The 27,657-nt window shown below is 37.6% G+C and overlaps 1 protein-coding gene across 1 annotated transcript in view; it reads right to left on the bottom strand.

Annotated features, from left to right (window-relative positions):
- The window catches only part of PLA2R1 (phospholipase A2 receptor 1), a 116,974-nt gene that overhangs the window by 34,625 nt on the left and 54,692 nt on the right, over positions 1–27,657 (bottom strand). Inside the window, 7 exon segments of the mRNA XM_060016699.2 lie at positions 4,818–4,975; positions 5,443–5,478; positions 6,055–6,187; positions 8,405–8,489; positions 12,057–12,202; positions 13,746–13,948; positions 25,657–25,826. Coding sequence (XP_059872682.2) covers positions 4,818–4,975; positions 5,443–5,478; positions 6,055–6,187; positions 8,405–8,489; positions 12,057–12,202; positions 13,746–13,948; positions 25,657–25,826 — 931 coding nt within the window.

Genomic DNA, 27,657 nt, shown 5'->3' with positions numbered 1-27,657 from the left:
AAACTTGAAACACCATAGGCATGCACATGCATATGCACATTAGAGCAGATGTAATACTGGACTTATGACCCAGGAAATTGAAATTCCCTCTTTAACTATAAAAGAAGAACAGGCATTAGGGATTTCTCTAAGGTCTTTAAATCAATATTCTTTATTGTGTGTGTGCTGTGTGTGAAATGTAACTTAATTTTTTATGCTAAAATCCTGTTAATTTGAAGGCATTGTACATTTAAATTTACACTTTCATTTCTTCTGTAAAGACTTGGGAATGCATTTTAAGATATATAAATATTTTTCCATGTGAATTTCAGATCATCATACAACAGAACCTAATAGCTCTCTAACATTCTAATTTATACACAGGTATTTTTACTCCTTAATCAGTGTGGCTGTCTGCCATATCAGCAATTTGAAAATAATGCAAGATGGAGCAACTATAATTTTGGATCCCTGAGTTGTTGTTTCATGGACGTGTTCTTACATGCTGAATTTAGACTCCTATTGTCAGATTTTGGAATGGGTCCATGGAGACTGGCTTTGAAATCAGTGGAAGAACCACAACAATTTCATTCAATCTAAAGAGGTCTTATGTTCAACAAGAGTGGAAATCATGGCCCGATTGTTCACTGCCCCAATTAAGGACCTCTAAAGAGGAAGTATAACTACTGCATCTTAAGTGGCATATTTATTACTACCTCGATTATAGCACGGTAATCCTCCACAGGGCACATCACAACCTGTTGTGATATGGAACAGAAGTTCATAGGACAAGATAGAGACACCCAAAGTGAAAAATCCAATGTGAAAAATAGATGTTGTAAATTTCAGTTTAGGTATGAAACCGCAACAATAGAAGACATTAGTATTCTTTTGTATAAAAAATGTGATACAACCGTGTACCTCATAGTATCAATTATGTTTTGTTACAGAAAAGCAGTCATTATAGATAGCATCATATGGAAGAACACACCAAAAAGAAATAACCCACAGCAATAGCCAATATATTAATCTACTAAGCAGTATAAGGAAGAACAACCTGTCATCTCTTAAAATGTTTCCATAAAAATAGCAAAACCAAGTTATTTTACGGATTTAAAACACCAGATTTTTGAGGATGACTAATAGATTTGATATACTTTTGTTAGAAATATTTTGAAATAAAATTTTAAAAGTAAGAGTAAATTGTAATTTTGAAATGCAAATATTGTATAACACAGCATAAAAATGCTAGTTCATGTCAAACAATGCCTAAAGTGCTCATTTTTTTTACTTTTTTGGCATTAATCTGACCAACAAGATGGCTCAAAAAACTAGTACTCAAAAATTTCCTCGCATAATGCCTTGTGGTCTTCTGTTAGTCAAAGAGGAAATTCTGACTCATCACTTTTCCAAGCTGGAAATATTCTGTTAAAAAAATTCTGCTTCAGATTTAAAAAAATGCATCCAGCTTTCTTTTTCAATAATTAGCTCTTCTACTCCCCAACTGAATGTTGTCTTTGTCTTTCACATTTCTGAGTTACTACTCTTCTTAGAGGAGCTACACAATACATATATAACTTTAAAACTATTTAATTATTTAATTCTTATTCTTCCTGTAACTATAGGATGGGCATGCCACAAGAATGAGTGGTATGACCTCTACATGTTTAGTTCCTCATCCAGAACTTCTGGACTGACTCATTCCAGCCAGACGTTCTTAGACATGGGATTTCTTAGTTAAGAAATGTAAATGGTCACCATAAATACCACCGCTACCACCAACAAACATTGCCTAACTGCTATAAACTAAGCAGGAGGAAGAACTGCTTTCGAAATGTACAGCATTCTTTTTTCTAAATCAATACCTTTCCCATTTGGCTTTCTTGCTCCATTCTTGGTCTGCACATTCCCTATGATGATTTTCTTCTGTGGCACAGTGCGGTGTCAGATCAGTCAGCCACTCACCCATAATACTGACAGGGCATTCTTTATTAATATGGTCATAGGTTTGGTAATAATGTTGCCATATAAGACACTACAAGGTTTGTCTGGTTTGAGATCACTAGATCTAGTCCTCAACTAGATCATGGCAATGGCTTTGCCTTTTCAAATGTCTAAGCCTGTGGGGTTTTACTCTTCCTTTCAATGGGAGGTATTAACTCTGCCATTTCCACTGACTTCCCAACAACCAAAGACTGGGAGAGTGAATTAAGGGAAAGGTTAAGAGAGAAGACCTGCAGAGGTTCCTAAAAGAGCTAAGCTCTGCTGGAACGATCAAAGAAGCCCTTTACTGTGCATATCTGAGACATAGCTGACAGCCATCTTTTGGGGAGGGATTTTATTTTATTTTATTTATTAATTTAAAAAAGTTGAGGTATAGTTGTTTTACAATATTATATTAGTTTCAGCTATACAACATAGTGATTCAAAACTTTTATAGATTATACTCCATTTAAAGTTATTATAAAATAATGGCTATATTTGCCTATGCTGTACAGTATATCCTTGTAGCTTATTTATTTTATACTTAGTAGGTTATATCTCTTAATCCTCTACCCCTATCTTGTCCTCCTTTTCTCTCCCCACTGATAACCACTAGTTTGTTTTCTGTATCAGTGAGTTTGTTTCTGTTCTGTTCTATTAATCATTTGTTTTGTTTTTTAGCTTCCACATATAAGTGATAACGTACAGTATTTATCTTTCTCTGTCTGACATTTCACGAAGCATGATACCCTCTAGGTCCATATACGTGTTGCAAATGGCAAAATTTCATTCTTTTTTATGACTAATATTCCATTGTATATATGTGCCACATCTTCTTTATCCATTCCTCTGTTGATGGGCATTTAGGTTGCTTCCATGTCCTGGCTACTGTAAATAGTGCTGCTATGAACATTGGGGTGCATGTATCTTTTCTAGTGTTTTCATTTTTCTTTCAGATATATACCCAGGAGTGGAATTGCTGGATTTAGTTCTTTGAGGAACCTCCATACTATTTTCTGTAGAGGTTGCACCAACTTACATTCCCACCAACAATGAACAAGGGTTTCCTTTTTTTGGATGGATTTTAGAACTAGCATTTTAATGTAATGAATATGCTGTTCTGCTGCCTGTGGCCATTTTTTAAAATGACCTTGTAAGTCAGATGACCTGAGATCACTTCCAAATTCCACTACTTAGCTGCTGTGTAACAAAGTTCCTTCACCTCTTTGGAGTCTTAGCTTCTTCATCTGTAAATTATGCTGACGATAGAACTTCCCACAGAGAGTTCTTAGAAAGATTAAATGCCATTAAATGTTAGTACTTAGCCGTGTTTGACACTGTTACAGTAAGTATTGGCCAAATATCAGCTCCTCTTGGGACGTGCACTTTGCATGTCCATGGATTCGTTTTTAGCCATTCACACGATCTCTTGTTATTGCCACCAGGGGTGAGGAGTCTGCTGTCTAGCTAAAGAAACAAATGTATTTTCCGAGGTCATGATATGTAATTTGTTGATACTTAATATTACAGTTTTGGCTTGAGTGTTCCATTTGTAGGAGATGAAGAGAAGTAAAACAATGCGTGAACCAATAATACTGGGGAACATCCAGTTCTCATGGTTGGTCTGCCACTGAGTCTCTGTAAGGCCGTGCAGTTGTCACCTAACTCCTCTGGTTCTTGACTTTTCCATCAAAATGCAGTAGTAGTCCCAACCTGCATGCACTTCACAGGCTGTATGTGTATCAAACAGAGTTATAGAAACAGGAAAGCCCAATGAGGTGTGAGGGGAGACATTTCTCTTACAAGTCAAGGATGCTTTAATCCAGAGCTTCATTTTAACAGTCAACTTACAAGCATAGGAAAAGATGATAGAGCAACCAAGGATTCCTGCAGAGCATGAACTAATGTTAAATTATGGGAAAAGAAAAAAGGCTCTTTCTTATCTTCAACAATTTCCTAGGGAAAATTGGGAATGAGGTTTTTCCTCCCTGGTGCCCCCCTTGGTAATTTGTACATACTGCTCCCTTTTCCCTTATTACATCATGTTATTTCCAGCTTTTTAAAGACACTGACTGTATTTTATTTTTGTGTCCTTGACAAATACCACAATATCTGAGACATACCTAATGCTCAATAAATGCTTGCTGAAGAAATACACTGAAAACCAACACTATTCCTTGGCAGTCTATTCATTGTTGAATGGATTTTGCATGCTGCTTTCTAACAAGCCTAGCTTCTCAAAGGATTTCTCTATCTGAAGTTGAAATGGAGAACCACTGCTTACCATTTTCTGCATAGAGTCTAAAACAATATTGTACTCTTATAAGTCAAATTTGAAACATTAAAACAGCCATGCACCTCCCAGTACTCTTTGTCGCTCATTTGTGCTTTATTTTCCTCCATGGCATTTATCCATTTATCTTTTTCTAAAATATTATGTAATTCTATTTATTTATATTGATTACAGTCTTCCTTCCCAGACTAGACTAAAAACTCCAGGTGGGCAGGAATTTTGGTCTATTTTAATCACTGATAGAGCCTCAGCCCCTAGAAGAGTAGACTCAATAAATATGCATTGAATGATGGAATGAACCTCACAAAAACAATAAAATGCTATTTACTCATCCTTTGTTGCTAAAAAAGCATGAGGAGAAGTGAAATGACTGACCAGCATCGTAAACCTGTGTTTCCATTATTTGCTCTAAATCTCTGTGACAGGAAGAAAAACAGTTCTTAAAAATCTAAGACTTTTAATGAAACAGATAAATGTCTGAAGTAATATAAAAACAAAATCCCTCAAGGACAGAAGAAGGAGTTAAGCTCCGAGTTTCTCATATTTAATCATATTTAAGTACCGCTCTTATTTTGCCGTGGATGAATTCTTGTTCACGTGCAGAATGAATAGTGAGAATATCACTGCGCAGCCAGCCACAGACAAACTCAAAGGAGGACCATTCCGTGGCAGAGGTATGAAAAAGGTACTCTGCATCCTGATAAAAGAGCCAGGGTGCATCTGAAAGAAAAATAAGCAACACAGGTGAGGCAACAATTACTGAGCAATGTAATACAGACTTAAACAGGGTATACTATGATTGACCCCAAATGTGTAATTTGGTCACTCAGCATTAAGAAAATGTGTGTGTATACACCCACTCCCACACATAAATAAGTATACAATTTACTTATTTTCCTTGGTCTATTTCATATAAGAAACATTCACGTATATTCAAAAGTCCGGGATAGATACATATTTTTAAATCATGTGTCATGAAAATGGAGTTAAGCTATGATATGTCTTCAGTAATATTTAGTGACATTTATCAGTTTGATTATTTATTAATGATGAATTTGTTAATTTGAAAAAATTAGTTCTCAATTGACACAAGAAAAGAGAAACTCGATTGGAGCTACCTAATAACACAGTAATGCTACAAAACAGCACAGAATTAGAAATTCAAGAACTGCCAGGATAGTTCTTACCATACTGGTACCAGGGTGGAATCTTGGGTCTCACATCTGCAGAGTGAAAGCAAACCGGTTTGAGTGAACTTTACTTACAGGTGTACTATCTCTGAATTACTTCAGGTCTAAACACAATATTTTGGACTTTGCTTTTTAAAAGATCATTTAAGAACCAGGTGTTGTTTGGAAAGTGGTAAGTTCTCATACTTGAAGAGGAAGCTCAAGAGAGACCTCTGGTTAAAGAGAAAAGGATGTGAATACTTGTTGAGAGCCTACTGTGTGTCACACACTGTGCCAGGTGCTTTCACGTACTCATTTGATAAGTAATTTTGTTTGCTTGTAATGTCACAGTGACATTTCTTCCAGGTTGTACTTGCAAAATACAGTATTCCACAACATAGGCAGTTATTTTCATTTCCTACTAAGTTAGCGTACTGCACTGGTGTCACCTTTTCTCATTCCCCCATGATACATTATTTGCTAAAAGAGTACAATTTGTTTCATCATGAAGGCTGTTGGTACTGTGCTCCAGGGTGCTTAAATTTTAGACCTCTGTAACTGTTCACTTGGGAAAATGCTATAGATTATTAGAATGCAAACAAATAGTAAAGATCTTATTAATATTTTTACCTCTTGGAATTTTGCATATCCATTCACGTTTGGAACCACAGTATGAGGGTAGCAACGTTTTATTCGCCTTATAAACAGCACAGTTTCTTGCATCTTCTCCAAAATAATTATTGTCTAAAAATGAAGAGACAACCTGCAGCAGATGAAGTTCATTATTCCTTAATAACGATCCCCCGCAAAAAGTTTCAAAAGATCAAAAAGACATCCCTGTAAATAAATCACAATAGACTTCTGGAGGAAGTAGGTTATGATGCCAGTTAAAGGTGGTTCCACATTTGTGAAAAGCAAGCTAATCAAAGCTTTATCATTTTTTTCTTGAAGATGCCTTTTTTTTTTCTTTCTTTAAGAGGCATTCTACTCTTTTCTCCAGAAGGAACAAGTCAGATGAACTTGCACTGTTTTCTCACTGGCAAGATTAGGCTAGCCCTGGGATCCTGGGTAAACTGTTTAGAGGCTCAAAGATCTTTCAGAATCGAGTCTCACCTTTGATGTAGATTCTTTTGCATAAATACTAGGCTTTTAGTCTCTAATCACTGACTTCTAAGTCAACCCTAGCTTTAATCAGGAAACTATCCAATGTTTTCCAGGAATGATCACGTAACGGGGTAGTGACTAGAGATTCAACCTTCTCAATGCCTTGATGACTACTTGACAGAAGAGTGGATGGGCCGTGAGTAAAACTGAGGTACAAAATTTGAAAAAAAGAGGGTTTTGAAACCATTTATACTCCTCAAACATCTACACGGTCATGCAACCATTCATCTAACTTAAATATATATAAGCTCAGATTCAGAGAATGGCATGAGTTTGATATTTATTTTGTCCAGAGGGAAGTGGCAAGGGACTCAGTCCACTGCTTCATCGCTTAATCTCATTGATTCTGAACCAAATTGTCTATTCCTCTATTACTGATGAGTTTTTGTTTGTTTGTTTTACTAAAACGCATTCTCAACCTCTATGTACCACATCTTATTCTCCAAGTGCCGTATTAATGTTAACCACCCAACTGTGCCATGTGGTGGCTGCCATTTATGGGGTAGGTCGACCCTGCTATGCCCCTTCCACTCTCTGGGCCTTGGTTTCTTCATCAGCAAAACAGTTGGGTGGGGCTGGGTGATCTCTAAGATCTCTTCCTGTTCTCTGGTTCTGATGCCCTTTTCAAAGAAGCAGTCCTGGGGTAGAATCGTTATTTTTTTAAACTAGCACACTCTTACTATTTTTGTTCCCACTATAAGCATGTAGCTTTTCTGCAAACCCCTTGCTTGCTACAGATTTGAACACCATCTATGTAGCAGGCCTAGAGATAGATCCCTTTTCTCTATTGATGTTTACTATTTCAAAGTTTGGCTGCCGCTGTTTTGCCAACGAGGAGACATTATGATATTGTGGCTTTGGAGGCAGACAACCTGTGTACAAATACTGTCTCTCTTATATATTATTTTAGGCAAACTCTTTAATCATTTTAATACCCACTGTATTGAATCACTGTAAGGATGAAATGAGATCATGCAGGAGTGCACTCAGCTCAGTGCTCAGAACATAATTAGGGCTCAATGAACAGGAGCTGCATTAAATGCTCACTGCAGGCTGTTGCTAACCCCAGTTCACAGGTGAAACTGAATAACTTGATTTTGCATGTGCCTAACTTGAGTTTGCATGTGCCTTCAGATGGATCTCATTTTAATCTGGGATACTGCTACTGTTTTTTTCCCTATTATGAGGAAAATCTGAGAAATCCTCATTGCACCTGAAAAAAAAAAAAACCCAAAACGTAATTGTGAGTTCCCTCTTTCCTTCATAGAGGTTTTTTTTACACATGAGGCTGAATGAAAAGCAAGTCTTTTTTTTCCCTTCCAAATAACTTGCTTTGTCTGGGAAGGAGGAGCTGTTTCTAAGGCTGGCATTTCTGTTCTTTTAGAGTGAGAGAAACTGAAAATGTTTCTTTTCACTGTGACACAGACAAGGGTCCCACACTCACACAATCAGGTACTACGCAGCAGAGGTGTGGGGGGGGGGTGCAAAGGAAGCCTGGTATTATTTTAGAGAACAGTTGCTTCTCTGCTGGAGATTCTTCACATGGGAGATGGTTTTGGGGGCTTTTTCAGAGAATTTGATTCCTTTTTGGGACGAGATCTTATAGCTGGCTTTAGAACTATCTGGCTAGCAAAGGTTTCTCAAGACCTTGCTGAAATAACTCTTTTGGTACCAAGGTCTGGTGCAGTTTTTGATTTAGGTTTGGGTCGTGGGGAAGATGGTCATTCTTTCCAGGTTCTCTTGGTTGGTTTACCAAGTGGTTCCAGGGCCACCTGCTTTGAATTCATTTTCTTTTCTCTAGCTTGGAAAGACTTACAGGAGTTCCATCAGACCACTCCCAAGAGCCAGCATTCAGTGGGTTTCTTTTGTTAAATCCAATCCAGAACTGCCTTTCTTCTGTCCTATGAAGAGAGGAAACAAAAACTTGGCTCTTCCCGTTGAATTCACAACATTCTGTAAAATGTTCAAGAAATATTTTAAAGTATTTAGTTGTGTAGGGAACAGCTGATGCTGCTGGCAAAACTGGTCAAGTCAGCAAGCATTTATTGAACATTTCCTGTAAGCAAAACCTGAGCTATAAAATGAACTGAGAGAAGATTAATCTCACTTCCCATTTCTCTTGGTTTGTATGGTGTGCTCATTGGTGATGGGCAGTTGGGGGAAACAGTCAGCCCGTATTGAGAACATGGCTTTCGCATGTTCATTAGGAACGGCAATATCTTTCAATTAAGACAAGAACACATGAAAGCAAGTTGGTAAGAACTTTTGGAACATCTTTTCCCTAGAGGACTATTTATTTGCTAATTTACTATACTATTTATACTACTTTACTCTTTTAATTTGTTGTTCTTTTGTCAAATGTTCATGTATTCTCTGAAGGTTAATCACCACCACCCCATTTAATAAAAGGTACACAGCAGATTTGTTTTTTTGGTTTTTTTTTTAAATGTCCCAATGTAAATAATTCCACAGCAAACCAGTCTGAGGCACGGTAGATTAACTTCAGCCGTCACCACTGGTTAGACTTGGTGAGAAGCCCCACAGAGAACCATCTTCCCTCCTATTAGGCTGAGGACGAATGCGTCAAACCAGAGAGCACTCAATAAATCAAGCAATAAAGCCTAATTATACAACGAATCATCTGACTAAGATAATTTTCTGAGAATAATTTTGAAGAATTAAAGAGTTAAAAGATTCAGAAGTCATGACAGATGCTTTATTTTCCTTAGTGCGCAGAAGAAAGCCTGTTCCGAAGCAAGCCTGTTCTGAAGCATCCCCTTCTCAGATATTTGAGCTCCTTTGCCTGAACGATACAAATGAAAGTAAAATGTGACTTAGAAAAGGTCAGAATCACGGAGGTGCATTGGTCACTGCCATGATAATAACTTACATTTAAGGTTGTGGGAAGGTGAGAATGCTGCCTTAAGGTTAAACCAGGCATATTAATCTTAATGGCCAGGCTGAAAACTCACATCACTCTCCCTGCCTTGAGAGCTTTTTATTCCTTTCCTCACTGAATTTAGAATTTTACATGTTTCCTGCTATATATTGGCTCCTAAACGATGAACTGGTACTTATTTTCTCTTCATCATTTTCCTAAAATTATGTAACTTTAATTAATATAATATAATATGAATATAATAAAATAGAAAAGCAGTGCCATAAGAAGGAGAAGAAACATGTATGCTAACTATGAGAACTGGTTTATTTGGTATAATTAAGCATGAGATTTGACTGAACTCCCTGGCAGTCTGGACAAAAAGTAAAACATACGTTATATAGCTTTCGTGATTAAGTGCCGAAGATCAATAATTTGATAGATACTTGACACTAAATTCACTAAATTCTTGACATTCCAAGTGTGAGAATTTATATAAATACAAGTGTTATAATGAAATTTGATGTTACAGCAAACTTGGAAGCAGTTTTCATGTATTGTTTCATATAGCAAACCTCACAATATGCAAGTATGAAAGGGTGTTTTGCAAGGGGCTGAAGTCATGAAGCCAAGTTACAACTTAGAAAAGTGGAGACGATCACATCTCCCTTGGATCTGAGGCCCCACACCAGACTAGCAAACCAATCGACAAGGAAGCTTCTTGAACTTTTCTTCAACCTCAGAGAATCTGACTCAGCGGCTCTGGCGTGAGACCAGAGGGCACTGTGTGAAAAAGTCTCCCAAGTGAGTGTGAGAATCAGCCAGATTTGGGAAGTATGGTCTCAGGCCAGCATTTCCTGCAGGGACTAGAAGTTCCATGGGATGTTGGTAATTGGTCTCAAAAAAAAAAAAAAAGGGTTTTGCAGTCAAAGAAATTGCTTCCTTCTAGAAGCCTTTACAATGCTAAAGTATATGGCAAATTTCCAAGATCGTGCCTTGTTTTGCAAACATATTTGACCACAAAATCCCCCTATTTCCCCTGGAGTACTTCATGAGACACACACTGGGAGATATTCCCACCTTTGAGGTCATTTTTGTAGATGCTGGAGATGAATAATTTGATAGATGTTACATATTAACCTTCTTAGGGGAGGGTCCTAAAGGAAACTTGTGGGGAAGGCCAGGATTTTCCTCAAAAAGTAGTTCTGGATTTTCTCTGAGATTCAGGTAAGTGTTTCATTGAGACTTCAGATTTCCAGAGCATGGAACAGAGTACCTGGTATTATATTTGTGTTACATATATATGGAGGCATGCCCCCGCCCCCAGACCACGACATCCTCAGGGGCAGGATTTTGTCTGTCATATCTATTGCATTCTCCAGCCACCCATGCATATAATAGGGTCCCTTCCATAGAAGATATTCTCAAAATACATGCTAACCGACAAGAACATTCTAGAGAAAGAGGCCAAGGGATGAGAAGACTTACTAAAAGAGAACATGATGGTTATTTTCAAATATTTGAAAATAGAGTAGACTTGATCTGGCTTACTAGAAAGTTGATCTTTGAAACTAGCCTCCAACGATGGAATGGGTTTTATCCCAAGTAAAGAGCACTTTGAAACTGAAAGGAATTATGTAGACCAGTGGTCCCCAGCATTTCTGCACCAGCGATTGGTTTCGTGGCAGACAATTTTTCCACTGCCGGGGGTGGGGGGATTGGCGGGACGGTTCAGGCGGTAATGCCAGCAATGGGTAGCGGCAGGTGAAGCTTAGCTCGCTCTTCCGCTCACTTCCTGCTGTGTGACCCAGTTCCTAATACACTGCGGACCGGTATTGGTCTGCGGCCCGGAGGTTGGGGACCCCTGATGTAGACAGTAGATGACCACGGGAATGTAAGTAGAAGAAATTCCCATATTGGGTCAGAGGTAGCACAAGACCTCCTATGTTTCTTCAAATTTAAATTTGATTGATTTTCCAACTTCGTTAAATTCAAGATTCTGTCAACTTGCAAAATGGATGCAGACAAGTGAATGCTTGTTTCCTCAGAGGTAAAATTAGAAGGTTGGATTGGAATTTTTTTAAAAAATTAGTGGGACTTTCTTTTTTTCAAACCAAATCTCACATGGACTCCTGTTATATACAAAACAACTAGAAGGGGAGTTGGCTGGACCTGCTGAGTCAGTGAGCAGGGAACCAGGAGCTCTGCCCACTTGGCCTCTCCTGCTCTGGGGGCTCAGGACCCTCCGGACCCTCAGACAGCACTTTGAAAACCACTGGGCTAGATAATTTCTGAACTTGGCAGAAAAGCTCTAAAATTCTGATTTGAGGTACACAGAAAAGATTTCAAATATCAAAACAATCGTCACTTTGTTCTTTGTTTTATGGAATGAGTCGTGGGTGCAATATAAATATAAAACTGTAAGTATGTATTTTTCTTTCACAACTAGTGTTTAGTTGGTTTTAGACTTAAATACTTGAGATTTTGAATATCCCAAATACCCGCCGATATTGGGATACTCATGCCTAAGAAGCCATTACTTGGAGACAAAATATGCGACTGAAATTTTTCAAAATTAACAAGTATTTACCGATTAAATTTTGAATGTAAAAGCTCATTCACAAAATTCTCTTCCTCGATGTGGGCAAAGCTTGCAAGATGAGCTCCAAATTCTTCACAAAATTCTTCAGCTTCTCTCCATGTTCTTTTCGTCAGAACTTTTTCACTATGAAATACCTGTGTAGTAAAAGGAAAAAAAAGTTGACACGGTCATGAATAAGGTGAGGCTGTTTAATTCTGGACAAGAAGATGACAATAATATAATTGTTGTCATTATTCTACTTTAAAAGCTTGACCAAGTAGGGAGAAATAACATTTATTGAACTAAAGTGTGTCTAGTTGTTGTAATACCATTATCTCATTTGATTCTCATGACAAAGTCATGCGGAGGATATGATAGGCTCAGTTTAACAGATGAGGACTCTTTTCCTCCTTGAGAACTCTTTTTTTTCCCCCTCCTAAATTTCCTGTGACTGGGATATGCTTGTCCCTTAATAAAATGTTTGTCAAGAGATGAGGACAGCCAGGATAAGAGAGGTTACAAATTTCAGGTCACACAGCCACAAACTAGCAGAGCTAGGATTAGACCTAGTATTCCATAGCTGAATGAATCTGGCTAACCCAGGCAAAGAAATGAGAAATGAGACCTGGGACCTAGGGCGGGTATATTTCTAGGGTCTTTGGGTCTTAGCTGTGACTAAATTCTTTCCTGTTTCTCAGCTGTCCTCACAATAGCAGGAAGAAGTCAGTCAAATGGCGGGCATACTTTTGACTTTATTTAAGGTCAAGGGTGAGGAACTGAAGACCTGGAGCTTCAGATTCTGGCCTCTGCACCCTTCTCATTTTTAACTGCCTGACACTATGCTGAGTCTCTAATGCCCGGCAGGCACCCTGCGGCCAGGCTTCACCAGGCTCTGATTTGCTGAGACCGGGATGAATAACCTTCCCAGTCCCATGGACCACAGCACAGCATTTCCATATTTTAAATTATATGTCAAAACCCACCTCCGCTGGGAACCTTTTCTCGAATCACTTTAAATTCATAAGCCCTACTGCTATGCCCATCAAACACACCATGTATTTGTTGACATATCAGGGTGATGTGTAGTAGAAAAAGCACTGGACTGGGAGTCCCAAGACCGCAGTTTATTCCAACTCTGTCAATAAATAATTTTGATCTTGGGCAAATCACTTCATCTCACTTCATGCCGCAGTTTACTCATTTCTAAGGTTTAACTTATTGCTCTGTGTGGTCACTTCTGGGCCTATTATTCCATGAATTTAATGTAGGATTATACCTGTGTACATTTAAATTTAGTGTATTACAGGTGTTTCAGGCCATCTATGAGACTGCAATATTTCTAGAGGTAGAGGCTGTCTCCATTCTGCTCTTCATGTGCCCAGGTGCTGGAGAAGAACTTTCTCCCAGGATTTTGGAAATCTCTATTTGTAAAATGAACCAAAGACAAAACCACCAAACAAAAACATCATATTTCAAAAACGTATTTCTGAGAAGAAGATTGTAGATACTGATTTAAATCTAGGATCTAAAGATGATTTGCAAAAAGACATTTCTAACACATATGTGTATATATCTATACCTGTATCTCTCTCTACATCTATATATCTCTATCTATATCTCACTCTATATCTATCTCTCTGTAAATCTGTATGAATAATGTTGGTCCCATTGAGAATGCCCATGTAACCTTCATATTACCTTGAAGCAACTGGCCAGGCCAGGCTCTGACTCCCAATCCAAATAGCAGGAGGAAAAGGGCCATCTCTCTTCTTGCTCAGGTTTCTCCTGATTTTCCACTGGTTGCTTGCACAGGGACATTGCCTTAAAGTGTCTACAGTCCTTCACTTCCCAGCGACCAGGGGGACTCCTTCCTCGAATGACAACACAGCCACCACTGTAGCCTAAAAGCAGAAAACAACACTTTAATACCAGATGACGAGAACGTTTTGTGCTTGGAAGACAGCTCATTAGAGTGTTGAATAATTGACATCTCATAATGAAGCATCCAGACAAGAACAATAAAGATGAAAAAGGATGTTTTATTGGCGTGATCATCTCATTTCTCTTCATCTCTGGAGAAGAGAATAGTAGATGGCAAAGTGAGAGAAGGGAGAATATGAAGCCTAAAATTGGGGCATTTTGAGCTCAGATGGCAAATTATGGGAAATTAGGTGCTGTTCCAACTTGGGACTGAAATATCCCCCATATCTCATCAAATGCCAACATCCCTCTACTTTGAATTATTGAGCGTTTTAACTGTGCAGAGGAAAATTTAACTCGCCATTTATTGAATACCTACCCCGTACACTGTGCTTTGAAACCCTACTGTGAAAAATTAACAATGAAAAATGCATGGTGTTGATCCTCTGGGAAATAGATTCAACAGGAAAAAAATACATAAATGATGGAGTAGAGCAGACTGCAAGGTACACAACAGAAAACCAAACTGTACACCATGGAAGAGTGGAGAGAATGAGGTATATTCTAAATGGGGTGAAATTCTGGGGGCAGGGATGGGGCAGACATCAGGGAAAAGGGAAAGACCATTTAGTTATGGACAAATTCCATTTTATTCTTTTGCATATGTTTGAACATTTTGGAAGATGAAACATGTTTTTCCATAGAAGCAATTTCTATGTTAAGATTCTCAAGTTTGTCATCAAATATATACAACTCATAAGACAGCTAAAAAATGCACTTCAAATTTCAGTGACTAGTAGAAAACAATCCCATTCCAAAAACACAATAAAAATGGAGTAAAAATGAGCTTCTTTTTTCATCAGTCCAGAGCAATCATTCAATTAACTAAATCAACATTCAACAACAACAACAATAAAATTATGCATCTGTATCTATGTACCAGGCTAGGCTTTATATTACTAGCTGCTTGAGATAGAAGGACAAAAAACATTTAGTTTAGTGTGAGACACAAACAGATAAACGATTAATGGCAGCAAACATGATGGATTAAGTGCTATGGTAACAGTGTGTTAAAATTTCTGTGGGGAGACTTCAGAAGGAGTGATGGAGTCTCAGGATGTCAGTAAAGGATTTGCAGGAAATGACATTTGAGCTGAAGTTTGAAGGATGAAAAGGAGAGAAAAGTTTTCAAGGAGTGCTTTTAAAAAAGCAAGTGATTATAGATGAAGCATCTAAAGACTTGTGACGATTCTGGACCTAAAGGCACTTTAAAAAATGTAGTCACTTGGTACTAGATATTTGTCTTGCTTAATTTCCCTTCAGAAGTAATGGCTTCAATTTCTGTAGATACAGGGTAATTGACATTATCCTTGCCAGCCATGTTTTGGTTGTTGAATGCTGATAGAAAGACTAAAGAGAGAGAGAATGAGGAGTGGAATGAGAAGGAAGAAGACAGAGGAAGATGTACAAAGATTTACATTCCTCCTGAAGGAATGGAAAAGAGTTTTTGAAGAAGGAGAAAGAATAATGAAGCTACAACACGAGTGTTTGTGTCTTCAACAATCCTGGTTGCACACCCCGTGTTAGACACCTGCAGGAAGCTCACAGTCGTATGTGTGTGTGCACGCTGATGGTCAAAGAGACCCACGGAGATGAAAATGACCAGTGGTAAACAAGAAAACATGATTGTGTGACATGCAGAAGGAATGGAAGTCAACAGAGAGAGTTGGTCCACACAAAGGCCATCAGTTGGCTCCACTGGCCAGAAGAGCTAGTTAGAGTTCAAGGTGGAGTCTGGGGGGCCCAGCAGGGGAGAGAGTATAGCATGCCACTGCCCCTGCTGTGATGGAGCACTGCAGGCCTGCTGAGTGTAATTGTGGAACGCAGCTCACAATCTAGCTGAGTCATGAACAACAGAGGAGATGCTGCCTGCTCTGTGTAATGAAATTCGAATGAAATTGAACTGTGGAAATCCATGTGGAATCCGAAAACCTAATATGTATATGGATGGAATTGCTCTAGTTGAAAGAGCAGGAAAAAACACACACTCCCACCTGACTGTTCCATCCTTTCTTCCCAGCAGCCTTTGACTTGGGGTCTGAACTCTGGGGTTCTAGTCCCAGCACAAATACTTAGTAACTTGAAACTCAAGGTTCATAAATCACAAAAAGCCTTGTCTAAAACATAGGGGCAATAATTCCTTTTCTTCTTATGGATTTTCGTGAAGATCTGATAAAATAATATATTAAAAAGCTCCCTGAAAGATATGAAGGGCTAAAACCATCACTAAGATGTTGCTTCTATTCTTATTTTGACTGTTTTCATTACAAAAGCTGGGATTTTGTGGCACAGGTTCTGCCTGCATGTTCAAAGAATTTTTAAAAAGCTCAAATCAGCAAGTTTAAAATGCGATATACTTTTTTGTTGGTCTTGCATTTTGTCTTACTTTCCCACATCAGACAATGATTAAATAGCTTTGGTTTTAGACACTAGATATTCAACTCATCTTCATTAGCGAAGAAGATGTTTGTGAGCTGCTCTGAAGATAAAAAGTGTGCAGTAGTGTTATTGGTATTCGAAAATGGTTAACTTAATGAAACATTTGACCTAAATTTTAGAGTCTCAGCCTCAAAGAAGCAGTAAAGTGGTATAATAAAGGGAGACTGGGCTAAGGGAGATATAAACCAAATTTATAATTTTATGTTGTGGGGATGCTTGTGAAGCCAAATAATAAGGGTAGGGTGTGGAAAAGAGCAGAGGTGTTTCTTCTCCCAGAGAAATTGTTCTCCAATTTGATTAACTCATTTCCCACTGGAAAAGAGCAACTGTCATCCTATCCCTTAGCGGTGAATCTCACATTTGAACTGATTCTCCTCACCTGCCTTAGCCTCCCTCTATCCCCGCCCCTTTACCCTCTCCATCAAACACAAATGGGAACACTTTCAGTTAATTAAGAAATTCCAATTCACTAGTCTAGTCTCTTCAATTTGGTAAAGCTATCTAGCCTTATAGTAAATTGAACCAACCTGGGAAAGCCGCCATCTTTCACTTCTCTGGCCGTATACCTGAAAACAAACAAAATCTATTTGTGGCCTCAGGGCAGGAGGGAATCATAACTGGGCCTTTAGACAATTATTTTACTTGAGCCTGTCTACTCATTTCCCTTTCCCTGCAACAACTTTCACATCCTTAATCTCAGGCCCTCTGCCCCAGCCACCTTCCATCTCTCTCCTCTCCTTCTCCGTGGAGAAAAGTGAAGCTTTGGGTCAGGGAAGGTGAGGTTTCATGGAGTTCTGCTTATCTGCCTGATACCATGTTAGGCATTTTATATGGTCTTTTTCCTATTTAACTTCAAAACCTCTTTGAGGTGGATATTAGCATCTACAGTTCACTAATGGAAAAACCAAGGCACAGAGGTGTAGTAACTTGCCTTAGGGCCATGTAGTTCTTGAGGGTTTGATCTGGAATTTGAAACCATATTTAACTGAGTCTACCATGAGACAATGTCAAGGTACAGAGGAGGTGGACATTCAATAAATAGCTGTTGAATGAATGCTTGAATCTTCCCCTCTAACTATGCTTCTCCATTTCTATGGAGCTCCCTCTCTTTCCCCTGGTCATGCTTCTCTCCTTGGTGAGACCATAGCATTTCATTGAAGATCTACTACCACATTTTTAGTGTGTATGACAGTTACCTATATATTTATAAAAAGATATGGGAAATACCCAAAGGGTGCTCAGAAATGAGGCTGTTTGTCCTCATTTATGTGTTGGTTCATTTCAGTACTCTGATGTGACCTAAAATGGATAACTATCTATCTGCTGGCTAGATACGGTTCTCCTTTCCATGCGTAGGGCAGTTTCAAGAAAACAGATCTGACTAAGCAATCCCATTTTCCTTGTCACTGAGAGAAGATTTCCACTGACTTGAGACAATTAGGGTAAATACTCTGGAGTTATCCCATGAGTGAAACATACCTTTTTCACAGTGCTATCTAGATCTAGAAACACAAACCTTTTGTCACAGAGCCTGAGTTATGGATGGATGCAAAATTTTCTCTATGAAATAACTGTGAAACTCTAATATAACTTGGAAGAGTATTTTTGAATGTCTTAAAGGATGGACTAACCTGTTTTCTTTCACCATAGAGCAGCCTCCATTTATATTGAATCCTTAATCTAAGTACAAAGTACATTTAGGTTTCTAATGCATTAGCTTCTCCCTAAATGAGAAAGGCCCTATTTGCCATCTTTCCCTTTAATCAGTGGCACTAGTTAGTATGGATCAAAACTGTTTTTCCTGTTTTACCTGAATGGTTACTTCTCTTAAAATACCAAGTACCATAGTCTCTTTGTTGTTGTTTTAGTAAGGATAGCAGGAAATTATCTCTTTATAGAAATATCCCAGCTATGAAGCTATGAAGAAATCCCTAATGAATCCATGAATCTAGGCATCGATCATTAATGGCTTCTAACATTGCAAATAGTAAGAGAACTGGACATTATATGCCTCCATATGGAGCATACAACTATCTATGAAATGGTCTTTCCAAAAAAATAAGAGTCTGATTTAGATCAGGCCTCTGATTCCAACTTTTTAAAAATGTCATTTTAAAAATATCAATTTTATGAAAAATAAAAAGAATAGAGTAACTTTTTTTATATTAAAGACTTCCATTTATTAGCACTGTGACACTCAGTGCAAAGAATACTCAAATGTTTGCTTTTTATACCAAAGGTAGTATATTGTTATTCTTCCAGCTCAACAAGCAGTATATACTCTTTAGTGAACTGTTACTTCCTAGAATAGCAGGCGGGCCTCTTCCAGAAGAGTAACACATTTTTAATGTGTTGTGGGGATACAGTAAGAAAACCTAGGGGCTTCCCTGGTGGAGCAGTGGTTGAGAGTCCACCTGACGATGCAGGGGACACGGGTTCGTGCCTCGGTCCGCAAAGATCCCACATGCTGCGGAGTTGCTGGGCCCGTGAGCCATGGCCCCTGGGCCTGCGCGTCCGGAGCTTGTGCTCCGCAATGGGAGAGACCACAACAGTGAGAGACCCGCGTACTGCAAAAAATAAAATAAAATAAAACCTAGACTGAAGGAAGCTCTACAGGACAAACACATTTGCATCAACAAATAAAAATTTTAAAAAATGACAGTGGGCAAGGAAGAGGAAAACACAGATTAAAACAGACTTTAGGAGATATACCAACCAATTACAGTGCATGCACCTTTTCTTGATCTTGATTCAAATGAAGAACTCTAAAATACATTATATAATAGTTATGAATCATTTAGGAATTTGAGCATTAACTGAAGATTTATGATGCTATGGAATTATAGTTAATTACTTTTAGTTGTGATAATTGTATTATAGTCATGTTTCTAAAAAGGAGTCTTTATCTTTTAGAGATAACACTGAAATATTTATGGATGAAATGATATGATATCTGGGATTTTCTATGAAAAAATATGGGAAATGGGAGGAGTGGGTGGGAGTATAGATGAAACAAGATTGACCATGGGTTGATTATTGATGACACTGGGTGATGGGTATATATGGTGGTTCATTATGCTATTTGGTGAACATAATATAAGGTTGAAAAAATGGCAGGACTATGATTCCACCACAGATTGAATATTTTGATGATATGACATAAGGACAGAGTCTTCACTGAGTTTATAAAAAGCTGCAGGCTTCCTGTTCAGTGGTCAATTTATGTAGTCAGTCTGGGCTGGATTAAGGTTCTGACATGGGAACCAAGCTATTGGATTCTTTTGTGACAGGCAGGAAAAAAAAATGTCATTTAGGATGGTGTTTCTGCAAACTGCAATTTAAAAGAAAAAAGGAAACACAGGGGTTTTTATATTGCTGTTTTCTTCAAAAAAAGATTTACATTTTCAGAGACAATTTACTCAATGTCAATCAGCCTGAGCAGCCAAACTGAGCATCACGGTATTATTTTTGCTTCAGGGAAAAGAGAAAAAGAGTAGTGCCACTCAAATAAATTACAGCAGAAACTTATGAATGACAAGGAGTTCTGCTTCAATTCCAAATTTTAGACATTCAAATATGCCCCAAGGAAGATAACATTAAAAACTAAGAACTTTGTCTACTCAAAATATATTAATTTATTTTGACAGGTATAGACACTCCTCACAAAATTACAAAGTATATTAGAAATGATACCTGGGTTTTTTTTCCAGTAATAGTGTGACATGGAACTTTACTATTCTCTGCATTTTAATAACATTCATAAATTTGTAGAATGAGAAGGTTGTTTATTGAGTGAATTGTGATGTTTCTTGTTTAGAGCTATGCAGTCACCGGTTTATATACAAATTTCCTAAACCAATGGTTATACACAAAGAATCTAATTTGTCTTACTTCACCTTGCATGCATCCTTTAAAAGTATAGATTTTTTAAAAATAAATAAATAAACAATATATTTTAGAGCATTTTAGGTTCACAGAAAAAATTTAGCAGAAGGTACAGACTTCCCTTATACCCTGTGCCCCACGTACCTTACTTCTGACATCCCATACAAGAATGGTACATTTGTTAAAACCTATATTGACACATCATTATCACCCCAAGCCCATGGTTTACATTAGGGGCCGCTCTTGATGTTGTACATTCTGTGGGTTTGGACAAATGTACAATGACATATATCCACCACTGTGGTATCATATAGAATGGTTTCACCGCCCTCCAAATCCTCTGTGCTCTGCCTATAAACTCCTCCCTCCCCCAGCCCCTGGAAACCACTTATCTTTTTACTGTCTCCATAGTTTTGACTTTTCCAGAATGTCATATGGTTGGAATTACACAGTATGCAGCCTTTTCAGATTGGCTTCTTTCACTTAGTAATACACATTTAAGTTTCCTCCATGTCTTTTCATGACTTGATAGCTCATTTCTTTTTAGCGCTGAATAATATTCCATTGTCTGCATGTAACACAGTTTATTCACTCATCTACTAAAGGAAATCTTGATTGCTTGTAAGTTTTGGCAAGTATGAATAAAGCTTCTATAAAAAAAATCCGTATGCATGTCTTTGTGTCGACATGTTTTCAATTCATTTGGGTAAACACCAAGGAGTGTAAGTGTTGGATTGTATGGTAAGAGTATGTTTACTTCCGTAAGCAAATGCCAACCTGTCATTGAAAGTGGCTATACCATTTTGCATTCCTGCCAGCAATGTATGAGCACTCCTGTTGCTCCAAATCATTGCCAGCATTTGGTGTTGTCAGTGTTTTGGATTTTGGTCATTCTAATAAGTGTGTGGCAGTATCTCGTTGTTTTAATTTGCAATTTCCTAATGACATATGATGTTCGACATATTTTCATATGCTTACTTTTCATCTATATATCTTCTTTAAGATTTTTGTCCATTTTTAGATTGGGTTTTTTGTTTACTTGTTGAGTTTTAAGAGTTCCTTGTATATTTTGTATAACAGTTCTTTATCAGATATGATTTTTACAAATATTTTCTCCCATTCTGTGGCTTGTCTTCTCATTCTCTTGACATTATCTTTCTCAGAGCACAAGTTTTAATGAAGTTTTAGTTCTAATGAAATCTAGCTCATCAATTATTTATTTCATGGATTTTGCTTTTGGTGTTTTATCTAAAAAGTCATCACCATACCCAAGGTCATGTAGGTTTTCTATTATCTTTTCTTCTGGGAATGTCAAAGCTTTGTGTTTTACATTTAGGGTTATGATCCATTTTGAGTTAATTTTGTTAAGGGTGTAAACCCTGTGTCTAATTTTTTTTTTTTTTTTTTTTTGGCATGTGGATGTGCAATTGGCCACGCACCGTTTGTCAAAAAGTTTTTTCTATTGTATTGTTTTTGCTTCTTTTTCAGTGATCAGCTGAATATTTTTGTGTCAGTCTATTTCTAGGCTCTTTATACTTTTTTATTGATTTATTTGTCTTTTTTTTTCTTGCCAAAACCATATTGTCTTAATTGCTGTAGATTTATAATAACTCTTGAAGTCAGGTAGTATCAATCCTCTGACTTTGTTCTTCTCCTTCAGTACTGAGTTGGTTATCCTGGGTCTTTTGCTTCTCATTATAAGCTTTAGAACCAGTTTGTCAATATCCACAAAATAATTTGCTGGTGTTTTGATTGGGATAGCATTGAGTCTGTAGGTCAATTTGTGTAGTAGTGACATTTTGACAATACTGAGTCTACCTATGAACATGGAATCTCTCTCTATTTATTTAGTTCTTCTTGATTTCTGCCATTAAAGGTTATAGTTTTCCTCTATAGATCTTATATATATTGTTAGATTTATATCTAAAAATTTCATTTTGAGGGGTGTTAATGTAATATGTTTTTAATTTAAAGTTCCCCTTTTCATTGCTGGTATACAGAAAAGCAATTGACTTTTGAGCATTAATCTTGTATCCTGCAATCTTGCTATAATTGCTTATTAGTTCCAGGAATTGTTTTTGATTCTTTCTAATTTTCTACATAAACAATCATGTCATCTGTGAACAAAGTTTTATTTTTTTCTTCCAATCTGTACCTTTTAATTGCTCTTCTTGTCTTATTGCATTAGCTAGGACTTCTAGTACAATGTTTAAAAGAGTGTTGAAAAGGAACATCCTTGCCTTGTTCCTGATCTTAGTGGGGAAGCTGCTAGTTTTTCACCATTAAGTATGATAACTGTGGGTTTTCTGTAGACGTTCTTTATCAAGTTGAGGAAGTTCCCCTCTATTCCTTGTTTGCTAACAGTTTTTAACATGAATGGGTGTTGAATTTTGTCAGATGCTTTTTTCTGCATCTATTGATACAATCATGTGATTTTGCTTTTTTAGCCTGTTGATGTCATGGATAACATTAATAAGTTTTCAAATGTTGAACCAGCCTTGCATACTTGGGGTAAATTCCACTTGACTGAGGTGTGTAACCCTCTTTATACATTGTTGGATTCAATTTGTTAATATTTTGTTAAAGATTTTTTGTGCCTATGTTCATGAGAGATAGTGGTCTGTAGTTTTCTTTTCTTGTAATGTCCTTGTCTGACTTTGGTATTAGGGTAATGTTGCCCTCATAGAACGAGTTACAAAGTATCCCTCTGCTTCTAACTTCTGGAAGAAGTTGTAGAAAGCTGGTATGATTTCTTCCTTAAATGTTTGGTAGAATTCACCAGTTGAACCCATATGAGCCTGCTGCTTTCTGTTTTGGAAAGTTATGAATTACTGATTCAATTTCTTAATAGATGTAGGCTTATTCAGAGGGTCTATTTCTTCTTGTGTGAGTTTTGGTAGATTGTGTCTTTCAAAGAATTGGTCAATTTCACCTCGGTTGTCAAATTTATGGATATAGAGTTGCTCATAATATTCCTTTTTTATCCTTTTAATGTCCATGGGATCTGTAGTGATGTCCCTTTTTTTCATTTATGATACTAGTAACTTGTGTCTCCTCTCTTTTTTCTTAGTGAGCCTGGCTAGAGGCTTATCAATTTCATTGATATTTTCAAAGAACCAGCTTTTAGCTTCATTGATTTTCTTTATTGATTTCCTGTCTTCAATTTCATTGATTTCTGCTCTAATTCTTATTATTTCTTTTCTTCTACTTTGAATTTAATATGCTCTTCTTTTTCTAGTTTCCTAAGGTGGAAGCTTAGGTTACTGATTTTCAATATTTCTTCTTTTCTATTATGTGCATTCAGTGCTATAAATTTCCCTCTAAGCCCTGCTTTCTCTTCATCTCATAAATGTATTTTCATTTTCATTTAATTTAAAATGTTAAAAAATTTTCTCTTGAGATTTCTTCTTTGACCGATGTGTTATTTAGAAGTGTACTGCTTAATCTCCAAGTATTTTGGAATTTTCTCAGCTATCTTTCTGTTCTTTATTTCTATTTAATTTCATGTGATCTGAGAGTAGACATTGTATGACTTGTTTTAAATTTGTTAAGTGTGTTTTATGGCCTAGAATGTAGTCTATCTCAGTGGATGTTCCACATGAGCTTGAGAAGAATGTGTAATCTGCTGTTGCTGTTGTTGGATGAAGTAGTCTAGAGATGTCAATCATATCCAGTTGATTGATAGTGCTGTTGAGTTCAATTTTGTCCTTACTGATTTTCTGTCTGCTGGATCTGTCCATTTCTGTCATAGGGGTGTTAAGAGTCTCTAACTATAACAGTAGATTCATCTATTTCTCCTTGGAGTTCTATCAGTTTTTCCCTCATATATTTTGATACTCTGTTGTTAGGTACATGCACATTAAGGATTGTTATGTCTTCTTTAGAGCTGACTTTTTTATCTTTATGTAATGTCCATTTTTAATCCCTGGAAATTTTTCTTATTCTGAAGTCTGCTCTGTGTCAAATTAATATAACTATTCCTGCTTTCTTTTGATTAATGTTAACATGGATATCTTTCTCTATCCCTTTACTTTTAATCTATAGGTGTCTGTATTTAAAGTGGGGTTTTTTTAGACAACATATACTTGGGTCTTATTTTTTGAACCACTCTAAAAATATCTTTTAATTGGTGTTTAGTTCTCTAATTATTGTTATATATGTGATATATGATAACAATTATTATAATATTATAATAATAGTTATCTTTCCTCAGGGAGGAGCTTGAGGCCTCTAACCCATTTCCTCTAGATACAAATTTAAAGATAACCTATTGCCTATTGTCTATTGGGGTAGCCCTGATTGAGATCCCCAGGCAAGAAAGGGACCAAGGGCTTCCCTGGCAGTGCAGTGGTTAAGAATCTGCCTGCCAATGCAGGGGACATGGGTTCGAGCCCTGGTCCGGGAAGATCCCACATGCCACAGAGCAACTAAGCCTGTGAACCACAACTACTGAGCCTGTGCTCCAGAGCCCACAAGCCACAACGAAGAGTAGCCCCCACTTGCTGCAAGTAGAAAAATCCTGTGCATAGCGGCAAATACCCAATGCAGCCAAAAATAAATAAATAAAATAAATAAAATTATTTTTTTTCAAAAAATAAAGGGATCAAGGCATCCAAACAGGGTTCACACTGAGGTAAAGGTGTGTTGGATCTAGGTTGGTGACCTAAGATTAACACAAGGGCCTAAAGCTTGGTCCACAGGGCCTGGTTTTAGTGTAGATTATGGCTGAAACCATTAGCTTCTCTGGCACAGTTTCATGCTTTGGGATCCAGAGCTGAGCACAGGATGGTGAATTAATAGACCTGTAACTCTGAAATTCTGGCTAAGGTACCACAGAAGTCCATGGAGGAGATGGACTAGCAAGAATGTTACCTAAGTAACATTCCACAGCAAAGTCACGTGGCAGTGACTGTGAACTGATTAGATATGCTCAAATGTGGCCATTCACTCTGCTTTGAAGTATGACAGAGTATTCTGGACTGAGTAAGCCCCTGAGATTCTTGGACAATGAGGGCAGATGAGGAAAAGACTTTAGGAGGGAGAAACTGGACTTCTGCTAACAAAGGCATGTGTGGTCTTGAGCAATGAATTTATACCTTGAACTCGTCAAATGACTCATATGAATTATACTTTAAAAAATGGCCAGCCATATATCACCCCTGAGAACCGGTGGTAATTGTTTTAGTTGATTTATGCATTAAGAAAACACTAAGGAAGAATCAGAGGAGGTGGACCGTGAGGTTGATAGAATTTGGGGGCAAAGAAAACAGGAGGGAGAAGTGGTGTGACAGTGCCCTCTACTCACGGGGCTGACGTGCATTCCAGTGTGTGTACTTCACCGGCTCTGACTTCTGCCCTGCCGTCTTCCAAGTGTATTCTCCTGTATCATTTTGATCTTGAAGAGCTATCCAAAAATAAGTGTCCTTCGTTTTTACCACACTACTGATCAAACTGGTAATAAAAGCCTGTTCAAACCTGAAAAAGGGAAAAAGGAAATGATTATAGTAAGTTTCTGGGCAATAAAGAAATGTCGTTAAAACATAATAAGGTGCACAGAATGGCACCCGTGTAAGCATTTCTCATGAATTCTTTAGAACATGGGACAGAAAAATACTCAAAGACCCTGAATGTTACTAATAAATGCCAAACATCAGTGCAATTTCCAGAAATATATGAGTGAGGAAAATTTGATCCTCAAAGGGGGTGCTCAATTCTTTCAAGGAACAGAGTCCGGTTCCAGTTTCGGAGTGTAGGTAGTAAAGTCCAGAAAGCTAGCGATACATTTCTTGGCGCAACATATGCCCTGTTGTGTAATTAGGCCACACAGCACACACATGCTGTAATGTGCATGTGGTGGGGAGGTGGCGGTGGGGGAGGTGGAGAAGAGGGAGGAGGAGGGACCCTATGCTTTTCTGAATGAGCATCTGCCGGACACAGGGTTCACATGCGCCCACCCACCACACTTGCCTGGTGAGAATGGAACAGAAATTGGAGTAGCAATTTTATGTCTCCCAGAGCAGTTTGTTCACAGGCACATGGAGTCACTGGCTTATTCAAATGCGTTCAGATGTGCGTATTCACTGAAGATAAATTTAAAACCTTAGGAACTAATCCAAAGAAGTACACCCACTATATTCCCCAAATGGCTGAATGAATTAGTGTTCATTGACTGCTGGCAATGCTCCCTCTTCAACATGAATGCATTGAAAGCAGAATCTAGAAAATTTGTATACATGTTTCCACATGAATACCTAACAGAAACATGTATTAAACTTTAACCAGCATTGAAGTTTTAAGCTAAATTGGAAACTATCTTGAAAAATTTACTTTCAATACATGTAAAGTTTTGAAGAAACACCTTTCAAACAGTGGTAACTTTTGGCCAGACCCGCTGAGTCATTAAGAAGGGAAACACCTGATGAAATTATCCAGGAAACCTAAGGAGAAAGCAAATTAGACTTTTTCATCTGATTTTGGATTTTTTTCATTACCATGCATCTTTAACTTGCTAAAGGAAGCAGAAGAAATGGGGTCATTCAAGAATAGAGGAGTCTCAAAGGAAATAGGGGAGAGAAAGAGAAAAGGACACAAAGAGGCAAACTTTTTAACTGCCTTATGAACATCACTAGCAACAGTTAGTTTTATGAGGCATCCATGATACTCATCTTTGCAAAGCATATGCTTTAGTGAATATTTTCTGCAGATAGTCTATTGATAATCTAAATAGCACACATTTGAAATTAGAAAAGTTCTTTTTAAATCAGATTGCAGTGGCAGAACCTTGCATAAACATGCTTCAGAAAGAAGGTATATATAAAAAAAGAAGGTATATAAAAGTAAATACTCTCTAGATGCTGTGTAAGTTTCCTTACACTTCCACTGGTCCATGCTCTTATAACATGGGATCTGTTTTTCCTTCTCCCCTCTGAGGCAGAGTAGCATCATTATCATGCATAGCTGGTGCCTGAAACGACGATGCTAGGAGGCCAGCAAGGCACTGCACCATGGAGGCTACGGTCAGGACCACTAGGCACTGTGCTGGTTCTAAACCCAGGGGACATCACTGGTTCTTCCATTACCTTGTACTATGGCATTTATTGGATAATGGAGAGATAACGTTGTCTGTGAGCTTGGCTTCTGGTATCATTATTCATGACAACACTTTGCTTTTGTCCCCTGTTGGTTTTAGATTTATTTAATCCACTCTGATTTGCTATTTTATAACCATTTATCATTGCTCAAAACAATACAAATCTGCTTTTTGAATTGGCAAGTATATCTTTTAAGCAGTTACATATAATACTAA

The sequence above is a fragment of the Delphinus delphis genome, chromosome 7 (genome assembly GCF_949987515.2).
Source record: "Delphinus delphis chromosome 7, mDelDel1.2, whole genome shotgun sequence".
Lineage (NCBI taxonomy): Eukaryota > Metazoa > Chordata > Mammalia > Artiodactyla > Delphinidae > Delphinus > Delphinus delphis.
Note: the sequence above shows the minus strand (reverse complement) of the source record. Positions and strands in the feature narration are given on the sequence as shown.